The sequence below is a fragment of the Solanum stenotomum genome, chromosome 10 (genome assembly GCF_019186545.1).
Source record: "Solanum stenotomum isolate F172 chromosome 10, ASM1918654v1, whole genome shotgun sequence".
NCBI classification, from domain to species: domain Eukaryota; kingdom Viridiplantae; phylum Streptophyta; class Magnoliopsida; order Solanales; family Solanaceae; genus Solanum; species Solanum stenotomum.
Window position 1 is genome coordinate 36,798,086 of NC_064291.1, and position 20,718 is coordinate 36,818,803.

The 20,718-nt window shown below is 31.8% G+C and overlaps 2 protein-coding genes and 1 pseudogene across 3 annotated transcripts; all 3 read left to right on the forward strand.

Annotated features, from left to right (window-relative positions):
- Positions 1-1,437: 1,437 nt before the first annotated feature.
- On the forward strand, positions 1,438-7,295 carry LOC125841134 (uncharacterized protein ycf36). 2 transcript variants are annotated; one of them, XM_049520153.1, is made up of 4 exons: positions 1,438-1,942; positions 2,063-2,091; positions 5,684-5,740; positions 6,854-7,295. In XM_049520153.1, exons 1-4 carry the CDS (start codon positions 1,495-1,497, stop codon positions 7,073-7,075), a joined length of 756 nt encoding a protein of 251 aa, XP_049376110.1. In that variant the 5' UTR covers positions 1,438-1,494; the 3' UTR covers positions 7,076-7,295. The 2 variants fall into 2 exon arrangements, with proteins under 2 accessions (XP_049376110.1, XP_049376109.1); XM_049520152.1 differs by having other exon boundaries at positions 1,451-1,972.
- A 5,005-nt stretch (positions 7,296-12,300) lies between these two features.
- LOC125841136 (protein REVERSION-TO-ETHYLENE SENSITIVITY1) lies at positions 12,301-16,214 on the forward strand. Its single transcript, XM_049520156.1, has 3 exons — positions 12,301-12,444; positions 15,163-15,509; positions 15,745-16,214. Exons 2-3 carry the CDS (start codon positions 15,201-15,203, stop codon positions 16,165-16,167), a joined length of 732 nt encoding a protein of 243 aa, XP_049376113.1. The 5' UTR covers positions 12,301-12,444; positions 15,163-15,200; the 3' UTR covers positions 16,168-16,214.
- Positions 16,215-19,098: 2,884 nt separating this feature from the next.
- On the forward strand, positions 19,099-19,595 carry LOC125841140 (uncharacterized; annotated as a pseudogene).
- The last annotated feature ends 1,123 nt before the right edge of the window (positions 19,596-20,718 follow it).

Below are 20,718 nucleotides of genomic sequence, written 5' to 3' on the forward strand. Positions count from 1 at the left end.
ACAGTTATTTAATTGAATATATTTAGTGAAATATATTGTTAATAATACAATGTTTAATACTTCTTAAATATTGAATTAATATAAACTAATTTTTAAAAGTTAAAATTAATAACACTCAAATGTCTGAGAAAATAAAAATTGCAGAAATGAGGATATTATGATGGATATAAGGGTATATTAGGAGGGATAGGATTAGAGATAAAGATATTTGGGACAAGGTGGGAGGAGGTTCAATGGAGGATAAGAAGTGGGAAGTGAGGATGAGATGATTTGGGCATAATAAGAGGCGAGGCAGTGATGCCCAAGTGCGAATGTATGAGAGGTTAGCTATGTCTAGTTTCAGGAGAGTTGGGGATAGACCAAAGAAGTATCGAGGAGAGGTGATTATACATGGCACGACACAGTTTCAACTTACAGAAAATATGATCGCAGATAGTAGGTTGTGGAAGATAAGAACTAGATAGAAGATTAATAGGTAGTAGAGTGTTGTCTCACTTATCTTTCCATACTATTAGTCATAAACTTACTACTCCAGTTTTTGGTCCTTCAAATTTTGTTACTATTTATTGTTTCTTGTACTTCGATAATCATATTATTTGTTGCAATTATTGTTCAGAATCATGCTTCCTATTTTTTTTCATGGCTTCTTCACTTATGTTATTTTCTTTTTTCCGTACTACTTTGAAATATTTCTTCTTGAGCCAAGAGTCTTATTGAAAATAGCCTATCTACCTCGAAGGTATAAATAAAATCTATGTACACTCTAACCATCCCCTTGTCGTCCGCCCACAAACTCAATTTTGTGGGATTTCACTAAATGAGTTTGCGGCCACCTACTCTAATCTAATTTAGATAGTCCTTACCACCTTTCCCGTCCAATAGGAACATTTAAGTACAAGAAGTTCTATTAACAAGAATAAACAAAATACTTAACATCTCTCTGAAGGATCGATCTAGTCTAGACAGATATATGTGGAATGTTTTATTTATATGGCATGATTTTTTAAAGGAAAAAGAGTTTGATATATCCATTAACTTTGACATTTAAAGTTGATATACCATTTGTTATGAAAATAACTCATATATATCCCTACTGTTATACAAATGACTCGCATACCCTTGTAAGGATATATATAAGTCATTTGTATAACGATAAAATTATATATGAGCTAAATAATAAAGTTAAAAAGTATATCAGACTCTTCATCTTTTTTAAATAAAAGAAAATGTATACACAATATCAAGAGTGTAGTGAAAGAGATAGGTATGAAAGCTTCGAATAACTTAGGTATAACACTCAAAATAAAAAATAAAATTTGACACTTCACTTTGTATTTATTCAGAGAAGAAAAAATACCTTACAATTCTCCAAAAGTATACTCAACTCTTGATATTTTTTGCATTCACTATCACTATAGATTTTTTTCATGATGAAGAAACAAAAATGTACAAACTTCCCTGTAGTTTTATTAGCAACTAAAGGAAACAGGGCAAATGCAAATGGCCATATCAGTGGCAACACCATTTTCACCAAATCATCAACCTTTCTGTTTTCCTTCTTCATCAACTCAATATCTCAAAATCCACCATTTTCATAACCAAAGATTTATTCCAAGAATACCCTTTTCATCTTTCAGAAATAACAACCCTTTACCAGAAACTGAGTGTCCAGTTCCACTAGACCAGCAGCCTGTTAACGAATTCAAAACCCTCTCTGATTCTTTCCCTTTTTCATGGGCTTCTGGTGACTTGGTTGAGTACTGTTCCCGTTTATTTGCTACTGGACTTGCTTTTGCCCTCTTTGTGGGTCTGCCCGTTAACTTATACGGGTCAGCTGGACCCATAGCCGAACCCCTTAAACCGTTCTTGGGTGCTGTTTCTGGTGGCCTTATTGTTGTTACTTTGGCTGTTGTGAGGATGTATCTTGGTTGGGCTTATGTTGGTAACAGATTGCTTAGTGCCACTGTTGAATGTACTGATCTTTCTTTTTCTTATTTTTCTTGTTGGATTGTTATTTTTATGTCAATTAATCACTATCTGTTTTGGCTTTGCTTGGTGATAGATGAAGAAACAGGATGGTATGATGGCCAGGTACTACTTCTTATGTTTTCTTCAATTTATGCCATTTGTTTTTGTCATTTATTTGGACAGTAAGTACCTTTAGCTAATGGGATTGGACTCCATGAACTAATGCACTTTGTTTGGATGGTTGTTACATATTGTTTTATAATGTTTCATATTATATTGTGTTGTGTTGTATTGTATCAATACTGTGTTGTTTTAATGAATACAATGTTTGAATAGATTGTATCATTCTCCGTCGTTACATAATGTCACAAATTCATGATTTGAATGATAAACCTACTAGAAAAATCCGTACAGGGTAGATCTACTACGAAAAGGTAGGGTAAAAGATGAAATATAATTATTAAATAATAAATAAAGACAAAATGAGAAGAAAATATTAAGGTAATGACACAAACACACCAAATCGGTCGTTACATAAAATGGGTCTTTTCGTCGTTACCTAACGATGGATTTAAACTATTAGATACAATAGTATTTAAGTAACAATTAAAACAACAATGTATTTAAACTAACCATACAATACAATACACCGGGTAACAACCATCCAAACAAGGTGTAACTCTCTAATGAATGCTACTTGGCCTTTGGCTTCAGAGAGTATTTTATTTTTTTCTTTTGTTGAAAATTCTGATTTTTATTAGGATTAGTTGTACTAAATGTGTCTGGTGCACGAAAAATCTTGTGTTCACTCAGGGTTCGGGGAAGGGCTGCATTCCAAGAGAGTGTGATGTAGGCAGCCACCTTTCCATAGCTCAAATTCATGACATGGTCATATAGAAACAACTTTACCGTTTCTCCTCCCCTTCACAATTAGTAGTGCTAGTCAGAGTAAAATATGTCCAAATGGACAGAAAATGGATGTAGAAGATTACTGAGAAAACTGCTTCAATATTTAATGAATTTCTATTTGCCGACATATTGAGTAGTACCTATCAAATTCATTATAGTATAGTTTTGTTATCCTTTTAAGAAATATGCAACATTGCAGGATTAGATCGTGATCAAAAGCATTAATGAATCTTGATCCCTATAACTTAATTCAAATAGGTTTGAAAAGGTATTGTGAAGCAGTGAAAGGTTGTGTACCCTCCAATTTTTACTTCTTAACTGCTACCTTTTAACCAAGCAAAGAAGATGTCCCCAACATAGTTTAGGTCCAATCTTTTCTGGGAGTGGTAATAATTGTCTTGACTTTGATGCATTCAGCTGCACCTTAGCTAACTAGTTCTTGGTCTGATTGTTGCCCTATTACACATGTTTAACATAGAGGCTAGAACTGCCAGTCTTATTTCTGACCAAAATTGTTTTGCTTTTCTGATATTGCAATCATTGATCTTGTTCTTTCCCTGAACAATAACTTGATCTATGGTTTCAGAATCGTCATTTATTTACTGAAATGTGATATCTACATGAATATGCCCATTCAAACAGTTTTGCACACCTTGAATGTTGCACCAGAAAGCCAAAACCATAGACATCTGAACTTCAACAGTTGTACAAGGCTCTCTTTTCCTTCAGAACGTACCGAGTTTTGTATAAATTTTTCTAGGAAAAACACAATGCTTTTGTAGGAGAAAAATCAGATTTTGGATGCAACCCTTACAACTGAAAAGTTAGTCAATTCAATTCCTTACATATGGATGTTGGAGATCCTATCATGTATGCTGGACATAGAGAAGGTATATGATCAGGTTAATCGGAAATATTCTGATATACTGCTTGTTGAGAATTGGATTTGGATAGAAGTGGAGACATTAGATCTTGTATATCTCTAAGGGAGATGGGAGCCTCTTAGTTTCTTTGAAATAATAGGGGCTTTAGATAGAGCCCCCTCTTCCCTCTGCTATTTCTTCTAGTTATGAAAGGCCACAGTTGGATGTTGACAAGTAAAGGTAGGAGAATATATGCAAGGCTTTCAGGTCAATGATTACCTTGGAGGATGTAAAACTGTGTGCCTCACCTCCTGTTCTCAAATTATATTCTGTTCCTCAGTTATCTGTATATGTCGAAGATCCGGTATCTATTCAGAACTTTAGAATGAGGTGAACAATTTTCAGGCCTGGAAATGAACTTAAGGAAGTCGGAATTGATTCCAGTGGGACTCCTCCAGAATGATCAGGATTTTCCCTAGCAGTGGGTTGTGGGGTAGTCTCACTACCCACAGAATATTTGGGATGTGCAGTTAAAGGGAAGTTTAAAGATGTAGATCTCTAGAGGCTTGTAATTGTAAGATGAAAGAAAAGGTTGGAAAGGTGGAAACACATAATTTTTAAGGGATGCAAAATAACTATCCTTTCTAATTTTCCACATGTTATATGCCATTGTCCTGAATTACTGCGAGGTTGATGAAGTTGATGAAAGATGTCCAATGGGAAGGAAAAGAGTGGAGAAGACTTAGTTGAATGGAAGGCGAAAGAAGCTTAATAGAAATGGGTGGATTTGTAATTCATTGGTTATTGTCTTTGGTCTTTTAAACAAGCACTCATTGGAAAATGGAAAAAAAATGGATGTGGAAGTTGTCAGTGAGGAAAATGCATTATGTAGAACTATCACTTCCATTTATGGAGGTGATATGGAAATGGGTAGTTAACAAGAAAGGATACAGGTAGATGTGAATTCTCAACTTACATTTGTTTATGATTGGTGGGGAATGGGAATTATATCCTTTTTTGTTAGAACATTTCTATCCTTGAAATAAAAACAAAACTATTTGTCTCCACCTCTTTTTTCACTTTCTTTTTTCCTTTTGCGGCTGTCTTTGCGTTCTTTAACTTCTAATTTTCCTTGGGATAACTGACTAATTATCTTCAGTTAGTGTACCTTTGCAGACTACAAAAAATTACATCTTCAACTTTATCTTGTCATGCTAAATTAACTAAGGCAATAAGGCATAGAATTACGGATGATGTGATTTTGAAATATGAAGCCAGACAGTCTGTCATTTTAAAAGAGTGTTATTAAAAGAAAACAGTACCGTTGACTGGAAGAGTAATTTGGAAATTCAAAGGACATCACATGATCAGTAAAAAGAGAGAAATGTTGCAGAAGTCTAAGGTGGCAATCAACTAATATAGATGAATATAATAAGCAGGAAAGTGTTAGTATAAAAGCTTTTTTCATATTTTACTGTACAGCACTTACATTAGAACTACTATTGTCTAGATGGTCATGGTCAGTGATGATAATTTTCTGTGAGCACTCTTTTTCATCTTCAGATTATAGTGGAGCCGATATTGCAGATCTGTTGTATATATGTTGCCAAACTTCCCATGGAATCTGTTGCTTCAGGGAGGGAAATACTGCTGGAACGGTACCTTGAATTGAATGGAAGAATATAGCTTTAGGCTAAATGCTGATTGCATCATAGAATTTGTGTGTGTTAAGCTTTTCTCGGATGAGAAGTTTTCCACACCCTTTGGTACTTGAAGGAGACTTTTCCTTGTAGATATGAGATATGGGTGAAGGAATATAGCTTTTAGGATAAATGCTGATTTCATGCATGTAATCTGCTAGTAACAATAATCTAGTCTTTACCTAATTTCTGATGAGAATATTTCCGGACCTTTGGTATTGAAAAAGAAATTCTTCATTGCAGATATGGGTGAAGACTCCTGAAGTTTTGGCACGGGACCGCCTTTTGGGTTCTTTTTCTGTAAGTAATTCAAACTTGGTCAAGTTGTTGGATAAACTATTTTGGTGAGCAACAACGTTATGGTATAATTTTTTTGATACTGACATCCATTTCTTTGCTAAATAAAAGATATCTAAGTCTGAGTAAATTGGTCTAGCGCTTTTATTTACTATTCAAGGTTGCTTGAAATACGATGCTGCATTAGTTATGTAGGTATAGATAGCTATTTGGGCAGATTTTTCTAACGGACTTAGATTATTGCATCTTCAAGTAAGGATGGCAAATCTTAGTAATTGAATCAGCAGATCTTGTTCCATGCATTACCAAGCCCACACTATGAAATTTTCATACCCTATTCGATTCATCACAGCTCAATCAAAAGACTCAAATTACTCATAATTCCCATAATTGACTCTAAACCTTTAAGGGGTCGTTTTGTATGATGGATAAGGAAAAATAATCCCGGGATAATATTTTAGCAGCCCTCAATTCTTTGTTTGGTTACATAGTGTGGGATAACTTATCCCTGGATTAATAATTATGACTAGGATAAGTTATCCCTACTTGTGGGTAGAATACTAATTCCGGGATAAAAATGTAAAATAACAAAAGTACCCCCTTAAACCCTCTTTTATAAACAAACAACTTAGAGGGTGTTTGGACTGGCTTAATAGTTGGTCAAACCTACTTTTAAGTCAGTTTTTGACTTCTGAAAGTGTTTGACAAATATAAAAAATAACTTAAAATAAGTCAAAAACCAAAAGTAGGTCTCCCCTACTTTTTATTTTTTGACTTAAAAGTCATTTCAGTTTGACTTTTTATTTTTTACTTAAAAGCTACTTTTTTTAACCCAATCCAAACAGGCTCTTATTCTTAGAGGGTATTTTTGTAAATAAACAATTTATTCTTAAAAATTATGTCATGCATATTATTTGAATATGACAAACCAAACAACCAATAAAAAATAATATTAACATAACTAATCCCATCATAGCTTGTATCCAAACCAAACAACCCCTAAATGGAAGAATGATGCTTCTATGCTGACAATGATTGAATTTGTTCCAGTGGACGGACATCTTGCTCAAACTGATTGAATTGTGAAGTGACTACTCTTTCTGGCCTACCATGCAGGTGAAGCCTGTCCTGAGTAGATTAAAGAACACCTTGGTGGTTCTTGCAACATCATTGCTTGTGTGTGTCGTTGTTTTTGTCAATATTGAGAATGGCCAAAAGGATAGTTATATACCATCAGAAGAAGCTGGTGGTAGATCTGTACCAGGAGTCTACAATGATGAGTCTGCAAGATCATTTGAACCAGATGCATTTTGTGGTGGTGAACCTGCTGATCCTTAGTTCCTAATAACCAACTGCTAGGCATTCTTCATGTAGTTATGTATATGGTACCATGTAACCTTATGTGTGTACAGTAATAGAGTCAATGTATATTCTTCCTTTCTCCATTCTCATGTTTCTGGAAATGCATAAATATAGTCAATTTTCATTCTATTTTTCTTTTAAGGCTGCGTGTTCGTGTGAAAGAAATATTTTATGAAAACTTGTTTTCTTGATTAAACAATTTTCTCAATGTTTGGTTACCTTGAAGTGTTGACAATAATCTTTCTGAAAAAAGGGGAAATGATTTCCTTCGTTTATAGAAATTCAGATATGTTGTGTACTTTTTTATATTTTGTGTTTTACTTGAAAGAAGTGTGTTCAACTTTTGATTTCATGCTCCATGGATCAAGATATCTTCTTGTTTTTTTTTTGTATTCTTTTGGCTTTTTAAGTATAATGAGAGCATGATTGTGGTAGGTTGACCATTTATATAAAATTAGCTAATTTATGATGATGAATTCTTGTAATCTGTAACTTGCTTTGTCCTACTTGATGGGCAGAGTTACCTATGGCTGGTAGGAGATGGTAGGTATTTCGTAAAATTAGTCGAGGTGAGCCAGAGTTGGTTCCGATACCATAATCATAAAAAATATATGCTAAGTTGCCTGGTGCTATTTGTGTGGTTTACATCCCATCTCTGGCCACACTGGTTTATTTGACAAATAACCTTTGCTTAAATACTAAAAAGAAAAAGGAGATTAGACTATTTTCATCAAGCATATAAAGATAGAAGATAACCACAATCACAAAATGAACCATGTGTCTTTGTAAGGGGGAAGGGGTTGCTGATATGCATAACTAGTTTAAATAATAACTCAATCAATATTCTACAAGTTATAAATATACTTAACACATTTGGTGTGATGGATATATGAAAATAATCTTGGGATAAATTTTTAGCTCCCTTTAATTCCTTGTTAGTTACAAACTTTAGAGTAATTTTAGAATTAATAATTAGTACTGAGATAAGTTATTCTTACCTCTAGGTGGAATAATAATCATGAAATAACTTATCACATGATAAAATAATTAAAATGATAAAAATATCCCCTCAAAAAAAATTTATACTTCACTTTTCACATCGCTTACACTAGTGGGGGGTATTTTTTTTGTAAATAAACAACTTAGTATTAGAAAGTATGTAATGCATATTATTTTTAATATAACAAATCAAACATTCAATAAGAAATAATAGCAGAATAACTAATATCAACATAATGTATCTTCAAAACAAACAACCCCTTATAATATAAATATTGTTTATATTATTAGGATATATAAATTAATTTCAAATTCTTTATATTGTTAAGAGTATTATTTAAGTACTAAAATCCTAGTAAAGAACAAATGTGGAAAAATTACTACCATACAGAAGCGATTAGAAGCAGGCAGTTGATGATTTATGTAATTGCTTCTGACCAAGAATATTTTTTATATTTTACATAATTTTCATAATTTAACAAGTTTATACCTTATTATTTTATAAATGTACCTTTTTTTAAGCAGAAATTAAAATCATTATGTAATGATTGACTCTAAATTATTCTATATCACATAAATTAAAATATAAAAAATAACATATGTTAAGCTCATGCTAGCATGAAGTTCTGTATCTAATTCCTAAATAAGAGTTCAAAGGTTTTAATGCTCTATTAGAAAATCTTCCTCGAAAATGTATATATGCATGCACATGTATTTAAACACTAAATAAAGCCTATAAATATTTACTAGGACTTTTTATATAGTTCAAATAAGAAAATAATTAATAATTAAAATTTTACAGCTCTTTAATAGACAACAATAAATTATGATAAAGCTGAAGGACAATGTTTCCATAAATAATACTAGTAATTTTTTTTTATGAGTTTTGAAATTTTCTAAAGGGAGTGATATTAACATTAGTTTTGCGCCAAAAGAAACCAAAAAAAAAAAAATGTTAATGTCCTCTAGTTTGTACATTCAGAATATTTTTGAGCATATTTGATCTAAGCTGTCTTTATCCTAATTGTTTTCAAAATTCTAAATATAAAAAAAAAAAAGAAAAAAAAGTATAATTTATTCCATGTTAAATCTATTTTTAAAGGGTAAAAAGTTACAACATTTCACAAAGGTCTTGATGTTTCTTATAATATATCCCATGGATATGTGTATTAAGCATGTATTACCATCGATGTGTATAATCTTTTTAAAATTACATAAATATTAATTAAATAATATATTTAAATTGAAAAAAACTTACAAGAAAAAATCAATCTTTGAAAATAATGAAGGCTAATAATATACTAACTCAACGAAAGAAAAAAATTATGCATCAACAAAAATTCTAAAATCAATAATTGATTATAAAAATGTCTTCCCCACATGTATTGTGTGCATTAGGAAGTTCAATTATTTGCATTGTGACTCATTAAGCACATACATGTGCAAAAATACTTGTAACTACATTGATAGACTATAATTTTTCTTGTTTTTTTGAGCATGATAATATTAACGTTATACGTTTTTATTTAAAAATATTGTAAGCTTTATAACATTTTTAAAATATTTTTATTCATGAAGCATTGATGTTTATGGAACTTTAACAATATGTAGGACACTCAATTTGTATTAGTGTGTCATACAAATTCATATTAGAAAAAAAAATTAAAATGTTAGTACAATTTTATTCAACAACAAATAACTATCTTTTTGAAAGAAAAAAAAAACGCAAACAAAATCAATAAAAAGGAGTCTTGACGTGTATTAAAAGGAATTTCCTTTATATATTTTTTAAAATTAGTCAATTTTCCTTTTCTTCTTTTTGTTTATTTAAATGATCAAAATTTATTAGAAAATCAAAGTAGCATATGCATAATTGAACTCAAACTACTAAATATTTTTTTCTAAAGTTAAGCATTATGAGTACAATTTTATCTTTATCCATCATATAAATCAACTCAAGTAGTTCACTTTTTGCTCAACAAAGTCAAAATATAACATCTTACTTTTGTTGGATTTTTCCAAAAGAATTCCACTAAATTCAAAATAGGTTTACAATCAAGATAGTAACATTTAAAGAATTGTCTCCAAAAGTTGGGTCAATAAAGTTTCTTACAATAAACAAGATGACACTTACTATAGTTGAATGTAATTAAGATCCTATGGTCGATTCTTCCCAAGAAAAATAGCTATTACAAACAAAAAAAATGGAAAAATCCTTTTGGAAATTTGGTCAGAATAATTCCTTTTTTTTTTTTTTTACCTTTTTAAACATTTTTACCCTTTTAACTTTAATAATTTTTATCTAAAAAATGAAAAAAAGATCAGTTTATTTTAAAATAAAAAAAATCTTATCGTTTTTTTAAATTTCTGGCCAAATTTTCTGATCATTTAGCATTACCCCAAAAAAATTATGTAGATAAAATTTAGTAGGAACAGGTTTCTTGTTGTAGCAACAATTTCTTCTTCGAAGCTTTTCATATAGATTTGGGAACAATTTTATAATTATAAAATAAAATATATTTTGCAATTCCACACAAAGCACAAATATATTCACTAGTAAATTGGGATCAAAGGTAGGGTTGTCTCCACAACATTCGACTGCCTAAAGTCAATTTAGTAGAGATTCCTTTTAATTGAAATATAAGAATTGAATAATAATAATAATAATAACAATAACATATCTTGTGTATCTTACCAATGAGGTTTAAGGATGCAGGTACGATTAGGGTTACTTATCGGGCAAATAATTTTACTTAACCATTTGCCTTATCATGTATCATTTTTTTAATTTACTAATTCGCTAGCCAATAAGATATCGATTGGTTCGATAACGGATTAGTAATTATCGGACGGTGAATCGGCTAACCTCTATATTTTATTTTTCATGAATGCACCCTAAAAAAGGACTTCTTTTCATTATTTTAAATGAAGTTAAATGATAAAATTCTTCTATATCGTGAAAAATATAGATTAATAGTAATATAATAGTTAATACAACAAAAAAGTAAATAGTTTTTTTTTTTTTTCTGTTTTTGACTTTACAACTTTAGGACTAACAAAATATAATTATATATTATGACAAAAATATTAAATGAGGCTAATATATCTAAGACAAAAGTGTAAGTATGGTAACTCTTAAAGGGTTAACGGTATATCTGATAAGGAAATTGAATAATCCACCGCCACACCAATAAACCGTTAATTATAAATTTTGAATCCATTCACCAACCGTTTATTCGATAACTCAATACCAATAGGCCAATTTCGCGGTTGGCTTATCGATTACAGTTTGATTTTGAACACTCCATATACGATGCAAGTAGAAGTAAGAATGTAAACAATGAAATTTTTCAATGAAAAACGTAATATAAATTTAGAATAATAAAACTTGGCTCAAATATTTGTGAATTGATATAATGATATCGAAAATATGTTGCGCTGAATTTGATATAATGATGATTGGTTATTTTGCTTGAAATTTGAATAAAGATACCATAAAACAAATTTAATCTTTTTGTAAACAGATAACAATAGGTTTTGTAGAAGGTTTGATTGTGTGAGATAATTTAATATTAATAATAATCAAAATAGTGAAAGAGGAATGAAAAAGATAAATAAAGAAATAATTAATGTCAATCGTCAAAATATAAATAAGGCAATAAAATATGTAGTAACGTAAAAAAAAAATATTACAATTACACTATTTTGTTTCTCACAACCTCACATTAAACAAGGTAAAGTATTGAATATTATATTTCTATTCAAATAACTTTTTTTCAAATTTAACGGTAAATGATTTTTTTTCTTAACAATATGTATATAAAATACAAATTTTAAAAAAAATGAGTTATTACTTTAGTTGTCTTATGATGGAGCGGATGCTGGTGAAAAGAATACTTGTATTTATGTTACAAAAATTGGCATTTGAAAAATAGGTATAAAAACATGGTCTTTTTAAAATATTGGTCTAAATACATAGAATTTCAAAGGAGATAGGCAAAGATAATAAATAATCCATCTAAATGGAGCATTTAATTTTGTTTATATAACAACACAATAAAACAGATAAAGTGGGAACCACATGAGGCTTCTTTTTGTGTGTTTATGGTGGGCCCCAGTTCATGTATCTAACCCAAATTCTATCTATCCCCCATTTTCAAAATAAAATAAAATTAGTCAATAATAATAATAATAATGTTGAATATAATGGAAAATGTGAAAAAGTGAATATTTTTTATATGTATGTTCCACACTTTCCCATTGCTTTCTTCCGTGGTTCATCAATCAAAGAAGAGGACTAAGCAAAAGTTGTTTTCATCACTTTGATTTCTTGCCTCATTTTGAAGGTTTCATTTTCCCCTTGTTCATTTATTCTTGAAATTTTTTAGTTTGTTTACTCTTTCATTGTTTAACTTATAATCCATCAAGATTTCATTTTTTGAGTAAGACAAAGGGGTTTTAAGGTTTTGATTATTAATTGCCATATACAGACTTGTGAGCTCTTTAGATTTTGTTCATTAATGTAGTTGATGTCACTAGATTCTTAAAAGTTAGAAGCAATAGAAAAACTTTTTTTTTTTTTGGTTTTTTCAGATTATCCTTGAGCTAGATAGGGTTCTGTGCAACATATTTAACAATGTTGATGGTGATTTGAAATTCAAAAACAGTTTTGATTTCACCATGGAGAATGTTTGTGTTGTCTTGCTTGATAGAGGAAGATGGCAAAGCACTATATTGACCAAATAAATCTTTTCAATTCTTTTAACTCAATTGGTGATCAACTTTAAATGAATTTGGTAAAAAACAAAATTGTAATTTAGTAAGAAATGTGTAGTTTGATTGTAGTGTTATTTGGTTGTAATATTGTTCTGTTACTATTTGTTGTTTTGTTACTATCTATTGTCTCTTGTACTTTCATTGTGTCTTTTTCTAGTTTGTTTATGTCTTGAGTAAGGGTCTACTGGAAACAAACAACATCTCTGTCTCACTTCTGAGGTAGAATAAGGTCTGCGTACACTCTACCCTCCCTGAAGTTCAATATGTGGGAACACTTGGTATGTTGTTGTTGTTATTTAGTAAGATAGCCTGCAAATGTGTGTGAGTTTTTGGGAGGGAATGCAATGCAAGTCTTAACCACTATGAAGTTAATGATTCTCTTATCACTTGCGCTGCTTGAATTGATGGGTGCCGTAATACATTTTTATCAGGTCCTAGTTTAGCAACTTGTCAAAGTGTCCAACAAGAAGCTATAAGGCAGTTACATTAGTGCAGAATCCGTCGAAGATAATGCTGAACATCTTTTTTTTTTTTAAAATTGGGGATAGGGGAAGGGGAAATGGAGGAGGGGACAAGGTGGAGAATCGAACCTTCACCAACAGGGTGAAAGTTCAGGTATCCAACTTCCTGAGCTACTAAGATTATCCCAATGAAGAACATCTTATTGATTACACTTACAAAAAAAATCTTGTGATGAAGTAATAATCTTGTTAATGTGGGTTAACTTCCATGTAGAAGTGATACACCAAAAATTAGAGAAACCTACAAACTGTCAGAGAGATTAACCAAAAACAGGAGGTCATTCCTCAAATATACAAAGTTATCATCAACTCTTCCATGCTCTCCTTCCAAAGGACCCATATAAGGGCTAAAGGGGCTATTTCTCGTGTCCTACGTCTTCTTTCCTTCTTCTAAGGTCCATCTGTGTAACAGGTCCTTTACTGTGCCCAACATTATCGACTGTACGTGCTCAGGACCAGTTTCCATTCACCACAACTGGGTAACACATGAAAATGCAGCAGTAGGTCGTCCAGATATTTGCTGATCTATACATTAAGCACCATCCCGGAGCATTAGTATTATTCCTGTATTTTCGTGTTTTTAGATTTATTTGTTACTACCGGCTGTTTCTTTAGCCTTGATCATTGTATCATCTTATGGTTTTTTTGGTTTGTTCCTACTGCTTTCTTTTGCATCTTTCTTTGAGCCAAGAGCCTATATGAAACAGCCTCTCTCCCTTCAAGTAATTTGTAACTATTCAGGCACTTCCTGGATGCTGTGTTAGTATTACAATTACATTTTGACCATCAGTGAAGAAATAATAATGTGAAATCATCCAGTCTGATCAAAACACAAAAGATACGTTTTAGCACTTCCTATAATTTGTTTGTCGTTATTCAAGCTATAGGCAGATCAAGTGCTTCTTTAGTTGCCTAGTTCTAGAGAGCATCTTTTACATAATTTGTGTTGTTGGTGTAAAAGTAGTTTCATTGATAATAGAGATCAATATATGGAGTTTTTGGAGTTGCTTGAGAGATGTTGTAATTGACTGTATGGATATTCCCAGCAGTCTTTTGTAAATTTTGGTTTTGGGACCTTCTTGGTATAGTCAATGAACCTTTACCTTATCCAAAAAAAAAAAGAGCATCTCTTACCATCCAGAAAAATGAAACCTGTAAGTGCAGGTTTAGAATCACCAAACAAATATGTTGGTCATTGGAGTTGTGAAACAACTCAAGAGTTCCAGAAAATGTTAGTCATTCACAAGAATCACCAAAATACAACATATGAGAGCAAAGAAATACTATGGAAGAAACACAACTGACATAAAACTTATGTTGCAGTAGAGATGTAGAGCAGATCATAATGAAGATATAATCATTATTAACAATCCATGTTAAGTTGGGGCATTCAAATCATGCATTCAAAACTATAGAAAGAGAGTTAAATATTCTAAGCTGTGTTGGAAGTTTTGCTGAAACCATTTTTAACTGTATGCTTGCATATATGGGATCAGTTACCACCTTTTTATATGGATATCCAAGAGAACTTTTGCATTTCTGGAATTGTTGAATTTCGGCTGCATCTATTGAAATGTCTTATTAATTTTGTAATGGCTAAACTCATTTTTCAAACTTTTTTAACCATCAGTAGTCATGGATGTTTATGCAATTATGCTACATATGCGGATCGATTAGTGCAGTTGTATAGCATAGTGCAATTGGCACCTAATGTTTCTTTATAGCTGCTTTCACTGATTTTTTGTTTTACTCCTTTTCTTTTCACAGAAACCTTTTTTCATGACTGCAAAATTGTATGTCGCCATATGCCATCAGGAAGACTTTCTTTAATGGATTTGGAACCTGCCTACAAAATGGAGAGCATAAGAGCAGTCCAAGATATTCAGCATGAATTTTGGCCTCTTGATGAAATAAATCTAGAGAATGCTAAGTTCCCCTGTTGTTTAGTTTGGACTCCTCTACCAGTAGTCTCATGGTTGGCACCTTTCATTGGACATGTAGGAATATGCAGAGAGGACGGTTCTACCGTGGCCTTTTCTGGTTCCAACTTTATTAATGTTGATGATTTTGCATTAGGTTCTGTGGCCAAATACCTTCAACTAGACAGAAAACAGGTACAATCTACTGTGGCATGTTCTTAGCCTTTCAATTGTTTGTTGTAGCATTATGTCACTCACTAACCTCTCCCCCCATCTTCCTTAACGCATCGCCCCTACTATTTGTATTCACATATAACTTCCAACACTTCCACCTGAAACACTTTGCTTAGTTACCCCACATAAAGAAATAGGCCAATTTCTTACCAACAAAGTATTGACAAGAATTTCTGAATGCTGAATAATTGAACAGTGCTGCTTTCCACGAAACCTTGCTGCACACACATGTAAGCATGGCTATAAACACACAGAGTTTGGGTCTGCAATTTCTTGGGATGATGCCATCCAATCAAGCGTTCATCATTTTGAGCACAAATCGTACAATTTATTCACTTGCAACAGCTATTCTTTTCTTGCTAATTGTTTGAACAAGCTCTGCTATGGTGGATCAATGGATTGGAACATGATCAATGTTGGTGCTCTTTTATTGTTCAAAGGACATTGGGTTGACAACATGTCAATCTTGAGATCATTTTCACCTTTTATGCTAGTTGTATGCTTTGGCATTTTCATGGTGGGATGGCCTTTTTTGGTAGCATTATTGGCTTTCTCACTTCTTCTTTTAGCATGGTTTATTTTTGGCACTTACTGTCTCAAAAATATGTTGGATTCCTAGGTTTCTTGTATCACACTGCTACAAGATTAAAATTTGTTAATCCTTAATATGTGAGGAACCCCATAGAGTTTAATAACTCTGCACTGTCAAGTGTAGAAGAATTTGTACAATATCAAGTTACCTAAAAATATTCACTTTGATTCAATTTATATGACACACTTTCCTTTTTAATTCATTGAAAAAATGAATGAATGACACTATCTATCTTTAGTTTTGAAACATTATAAAATCTTTTCATATTTTTAAACTCGGTGTCTAGTCGTAAATCACATAAACTGAAACAACATGAGTAGTTATAAGTTGTCATCAGTGATAATTGGAATTAGGGATGTGCATCAATTGGTTTGATTTTATGCATTATTGATTCAGTTTTCGATTTTTAAATACGCTAAATTAATAAGATATTCTTTTTATCTATTTATTGATTTTTGGTCCTTAATAGTTTGATTTTCGATTGGACAAACAAAAAAATCTCATAAAATAGTTATATAAAGCAAATCGGTGGCTTTGCGCTGAATTTGAGCACAGTAAAATGAATTAAATCAATAAATGAGTTATTGTGAAGCATGTTCAAAATTCAGTTTGGATTAAGATGTGCTAAACAATGAGATGTAACTAATCTAACCGGATTTGCGGTGGCCTTTTTTGGTTCCAACTTTTATTACTAATAAGTAATAATGTTGATGATTTGGCATTTGCTTCTGTGGCCAACTCTAGTTTTTGGATTCTTTAAAAATTAAAATTTATCATAATTTTTTTATTAAAAAAAGTTCCTGCTAATTATTACTTGAGAAAATTTTAGGGAAAATCACTTACCTGTATACTTTTTAAAAAAATATTTACTATATTTGTCAACATTATTTTTTTAACCATATATGACAATTTGGCTGAATTAAATTAAATTCACTTCGTCCTTTCCATCTTTCGCCCCCAATTTTCTGTTGCTGCTGCGATTTTCTCTCGTTGGTGCGATTTTCTCTCGCCACTTCTTACTCACAATTTTCTTCACAAATACGGCTATACTACCTTCAAAGATGTGTATTCAGTGATCAGTTTTGAGACGAATCATGTCGGGCAGAGAGTTGAATTTGAAGTTTTTTGAAGTTTGAAAGGTTAGAAGCTTTAAATTCGATTGCATGTCTTAGTTACTTGTTTAATTCATGCTTAATTCTCTATCTCGGCTATACTAACCTTCAGCGATGTGTATTCAGTGATCAATTTTCGAGATGAATCAAGTTCGGGCAGAGAGTTGAGTTTGAAGTTTGAAAGGTTAGAAGGTTTAAATTCGATTGCATGTCATTAGTTACTTGCTTAATTCAAGATTAATTCTCTTTCTCGGCTATATTAACCTTCAATGATGTGTATTCAGTGATCAATTTTGAGATGAATCAAGTTCGGGCAGAGAGTTGAGTTTGAAATTTTTTGAAGTTTGAAAGGTTAGAAGGTTTAAATTCGATTGCATATCATTAGTTACTTGCTTAATTCAAGATTAATTCACTCTTGTAATTCAACTTTAATACACTTTTAATACAAGTTTAATTCATTTTTGCAGTTTGTTGGTTGATTTGTTATGATTTAATGACTTGTTTAAATTCTTTTTTAATTCACTCTTCTGATTGATTTTCTTGGTTAATTCATAATAGATTCAAGTTTAATTCAATATATAGAACACTCTCTCGTCGTTTCCTTAGTTATTTGTTTAATTTTTTTTTTTCTTAATTCACTCTTCTAATTCAACTTTAATACAATGTAATACACTTTTAATACAAGTTTAATTCATTTTTGCAGTTTGTTGGTTGATTTGTTATTATTTGACTACTTGTTTAAATTATTTCTTAATTCACTCTTCTGATTGATTTTCTTGGTTAATTCATAATAGATTCAAGTTTAATTCAATATATAGAACACTCTCTCGTCGTTTCCTTAGTTATTTATTTAAATTTTTTTCTTAATTCACTCTTCTAATTCAACTTTAATACAGTGTAATACACTTTAACTACAAGAACACTCTCTTGTCCTTCCCTTGTGCACACTATTCCTTTGCCATTTTGGTGCTTGTGCTTGCACTACAATTTGGATATCACCAGGCACTGGCAGGGGAATTGTTTAGTCTGACATCTCTAGTCATCTGTTCTATGTGGTATGAGTTTGGCTTCTGGCACTTTAACTGTTAACTTATTTTTGTGCTTGTTGTTGTTGGGTCTTTCAAGATCAGTGAAGTCTCCCTTTCATGTAGTATCCTTGTTTGTCGTAATGTTGAAGTTTCTTTGTTCAAGCTTTGTATTAGTTTCTAGTTCTTCGATTCAGTTTTCTTCCCTAGACAGAAAGAGTCCCTTACTTTATTGTCAAAAGTGTTATTACATGAATGTTTTCAATTACGATAAATCTTTCCACAAGTGCATTTTTCGCTTTTAGTCCAGATGTTTATGTTTTACAATGATCCAACTGGTGAGGACTCTTATGGGTGTGGATATCTGGTATGTACTCCCTCAGTTCTGGATTCTTTCACACCCCAGTAAAAATGCTCATCTATCTTTTGTGTTCTTGCTGCTCATTTTTGTGGCTTCCATTTTCTTTTTGCTTATCACACCAGTTTGAGTTTTGTGTGTTGGAAGAATGTATATATCGTGAACTGTATTGAAGGATTAGAGTTGTAAATTTTTTAAGGTTAGAGTTCAGTATGCTGGTTGTGTGGGTGCTTCCACTGCAATCTTGATATCGTTTTAGGCCTTCGAGAAAAAGGGGGTTTCGAATGGTGCAGGGAGTATACTGCCAATTGCAGTAAAAATGTATTAAAATTGTATTAAACAAATTGTACATGGTGCAGGGAGTATACTGCCACTTGCTTATGCCATTGTCGATTTAGCGAATGATGCATCTTAGAGGTGGTTTTTTGAGCAATTCAGAGACGTATTCGATCAAAGATTAGAGATGTGTATCATTTCCGATAAGCATGCAAGCATTACTAAGGCAGCTTCGAGAGTTTATGATGAAGTACCTCATTTTGTGTGTATGTGGCACTTACTGCAAAACATAATGAAAAACTTCAAAAAAAGTCAGCAAAAGGTAACTGAGTTGTTCTCCTGTATGGCAAAGATTACTTGTTGAACATTGAATACAACAAATGGTCGCGTGTGCATGCTGAAGTAAACAGAATTTGGATGATGACATCAAATATAGCAGAATCAGTCAATTCAAGAACAAGACATGCCAAAGTTCTTAAAGTCTTGCACCTCTTGGAATTCATGAGACAGCTTGTCCAGAAATGGAATAACAATAACAGATCAAAGGCGACATTTTCAGGCTTTCACCTTGGAAATAAGTATGAAAATATATTGCGGCGCAATAAAACTGCATCAGAGAAATTAAGGGAATGCTTGATCTGTAAATTATTTTTGCTAATATATTTTCTTCTGATTCATATCTAACATCTCTCTTGTTTATATTTTTTTCTTTTCATAGGTTGTAGAGACAAATAAATATGTGTATACAGTACTTGATGGTATTACACAATTCATAGTATGTCTTCACCAACGTAGATGCACATGTGGGAGATTTCAATTGGATGAGTTGTCATGTCTGCATCCTTTGGCAGTTTTAACAATAAAACACACTGGTTATGAGAAATATTGCTCTGATTACTATACAAGAAAAAATTTATTGCTGATATATCAGTTTCAAATGGATCTCCTGCCAGATGAAGCACATGGAACATACCAACACATGTTCTTGAAGAGGTTGTACTTCCACCTTATGGAAAGAGACCTCCGGGAAGGCCAAAAAATAAAAGACATACACAACTGAGAGAAGATGGATTCAAGAAGGCGAAAATTACATGCAGCAACGGTGGACAACAAGATCACAACAGGAAGACTTGCAAAATTGTTAGGCCTTATGATTAAGAATAAGAATAAGCAATAAAATTTGTTTTAGCATTTTGTTTTAGAAGCTCATTGGTTTACTATACGAATTTAGATCATGTCTGTTTATATGGTTGATTTCTTTAGTTCCGCAATCTCATGTTATTCAATTTAGTGGAATGCTTTCTTAGTTGTGCAATCTCATGTTATTCAGTTTAGTCGAATGTTTCCATGTTTATAGTTAGATGTGATATGATATAGTTGAAATGATATTCGATAAAATGCAACTTAGTAATTGTTTAAAATTCCCATTGAATGTTTAGTTGGAATTGCATCTCTTATTTTAACTATAGATTACCTCAATGCTTAGTTTTCTTATTGCTATTGAATCTTAGATGTTTGTATGATGATTCTTGTTACTGCTAAGTGTTAATTGCTTGTTTATTGATATACCGTAGCTCATTTTGTTTTATTTTCTCATAAGTAATCTCTTAATTTGGGCAAGCAGTGACTTTGAGTTGCATTTTGGCTTTAAAATACTTAAATCACTTTCATTTCAATTTAGAAACTCAAGTTCCATAATCTCATCCAGAAAATTCTCTAAAAATGGGCATGATTTTGGGAAAAATCTCTGTTGAAACACCCAAATACGAATTGGTATAATCTACACCTGATTACGAGATCCGTAAAT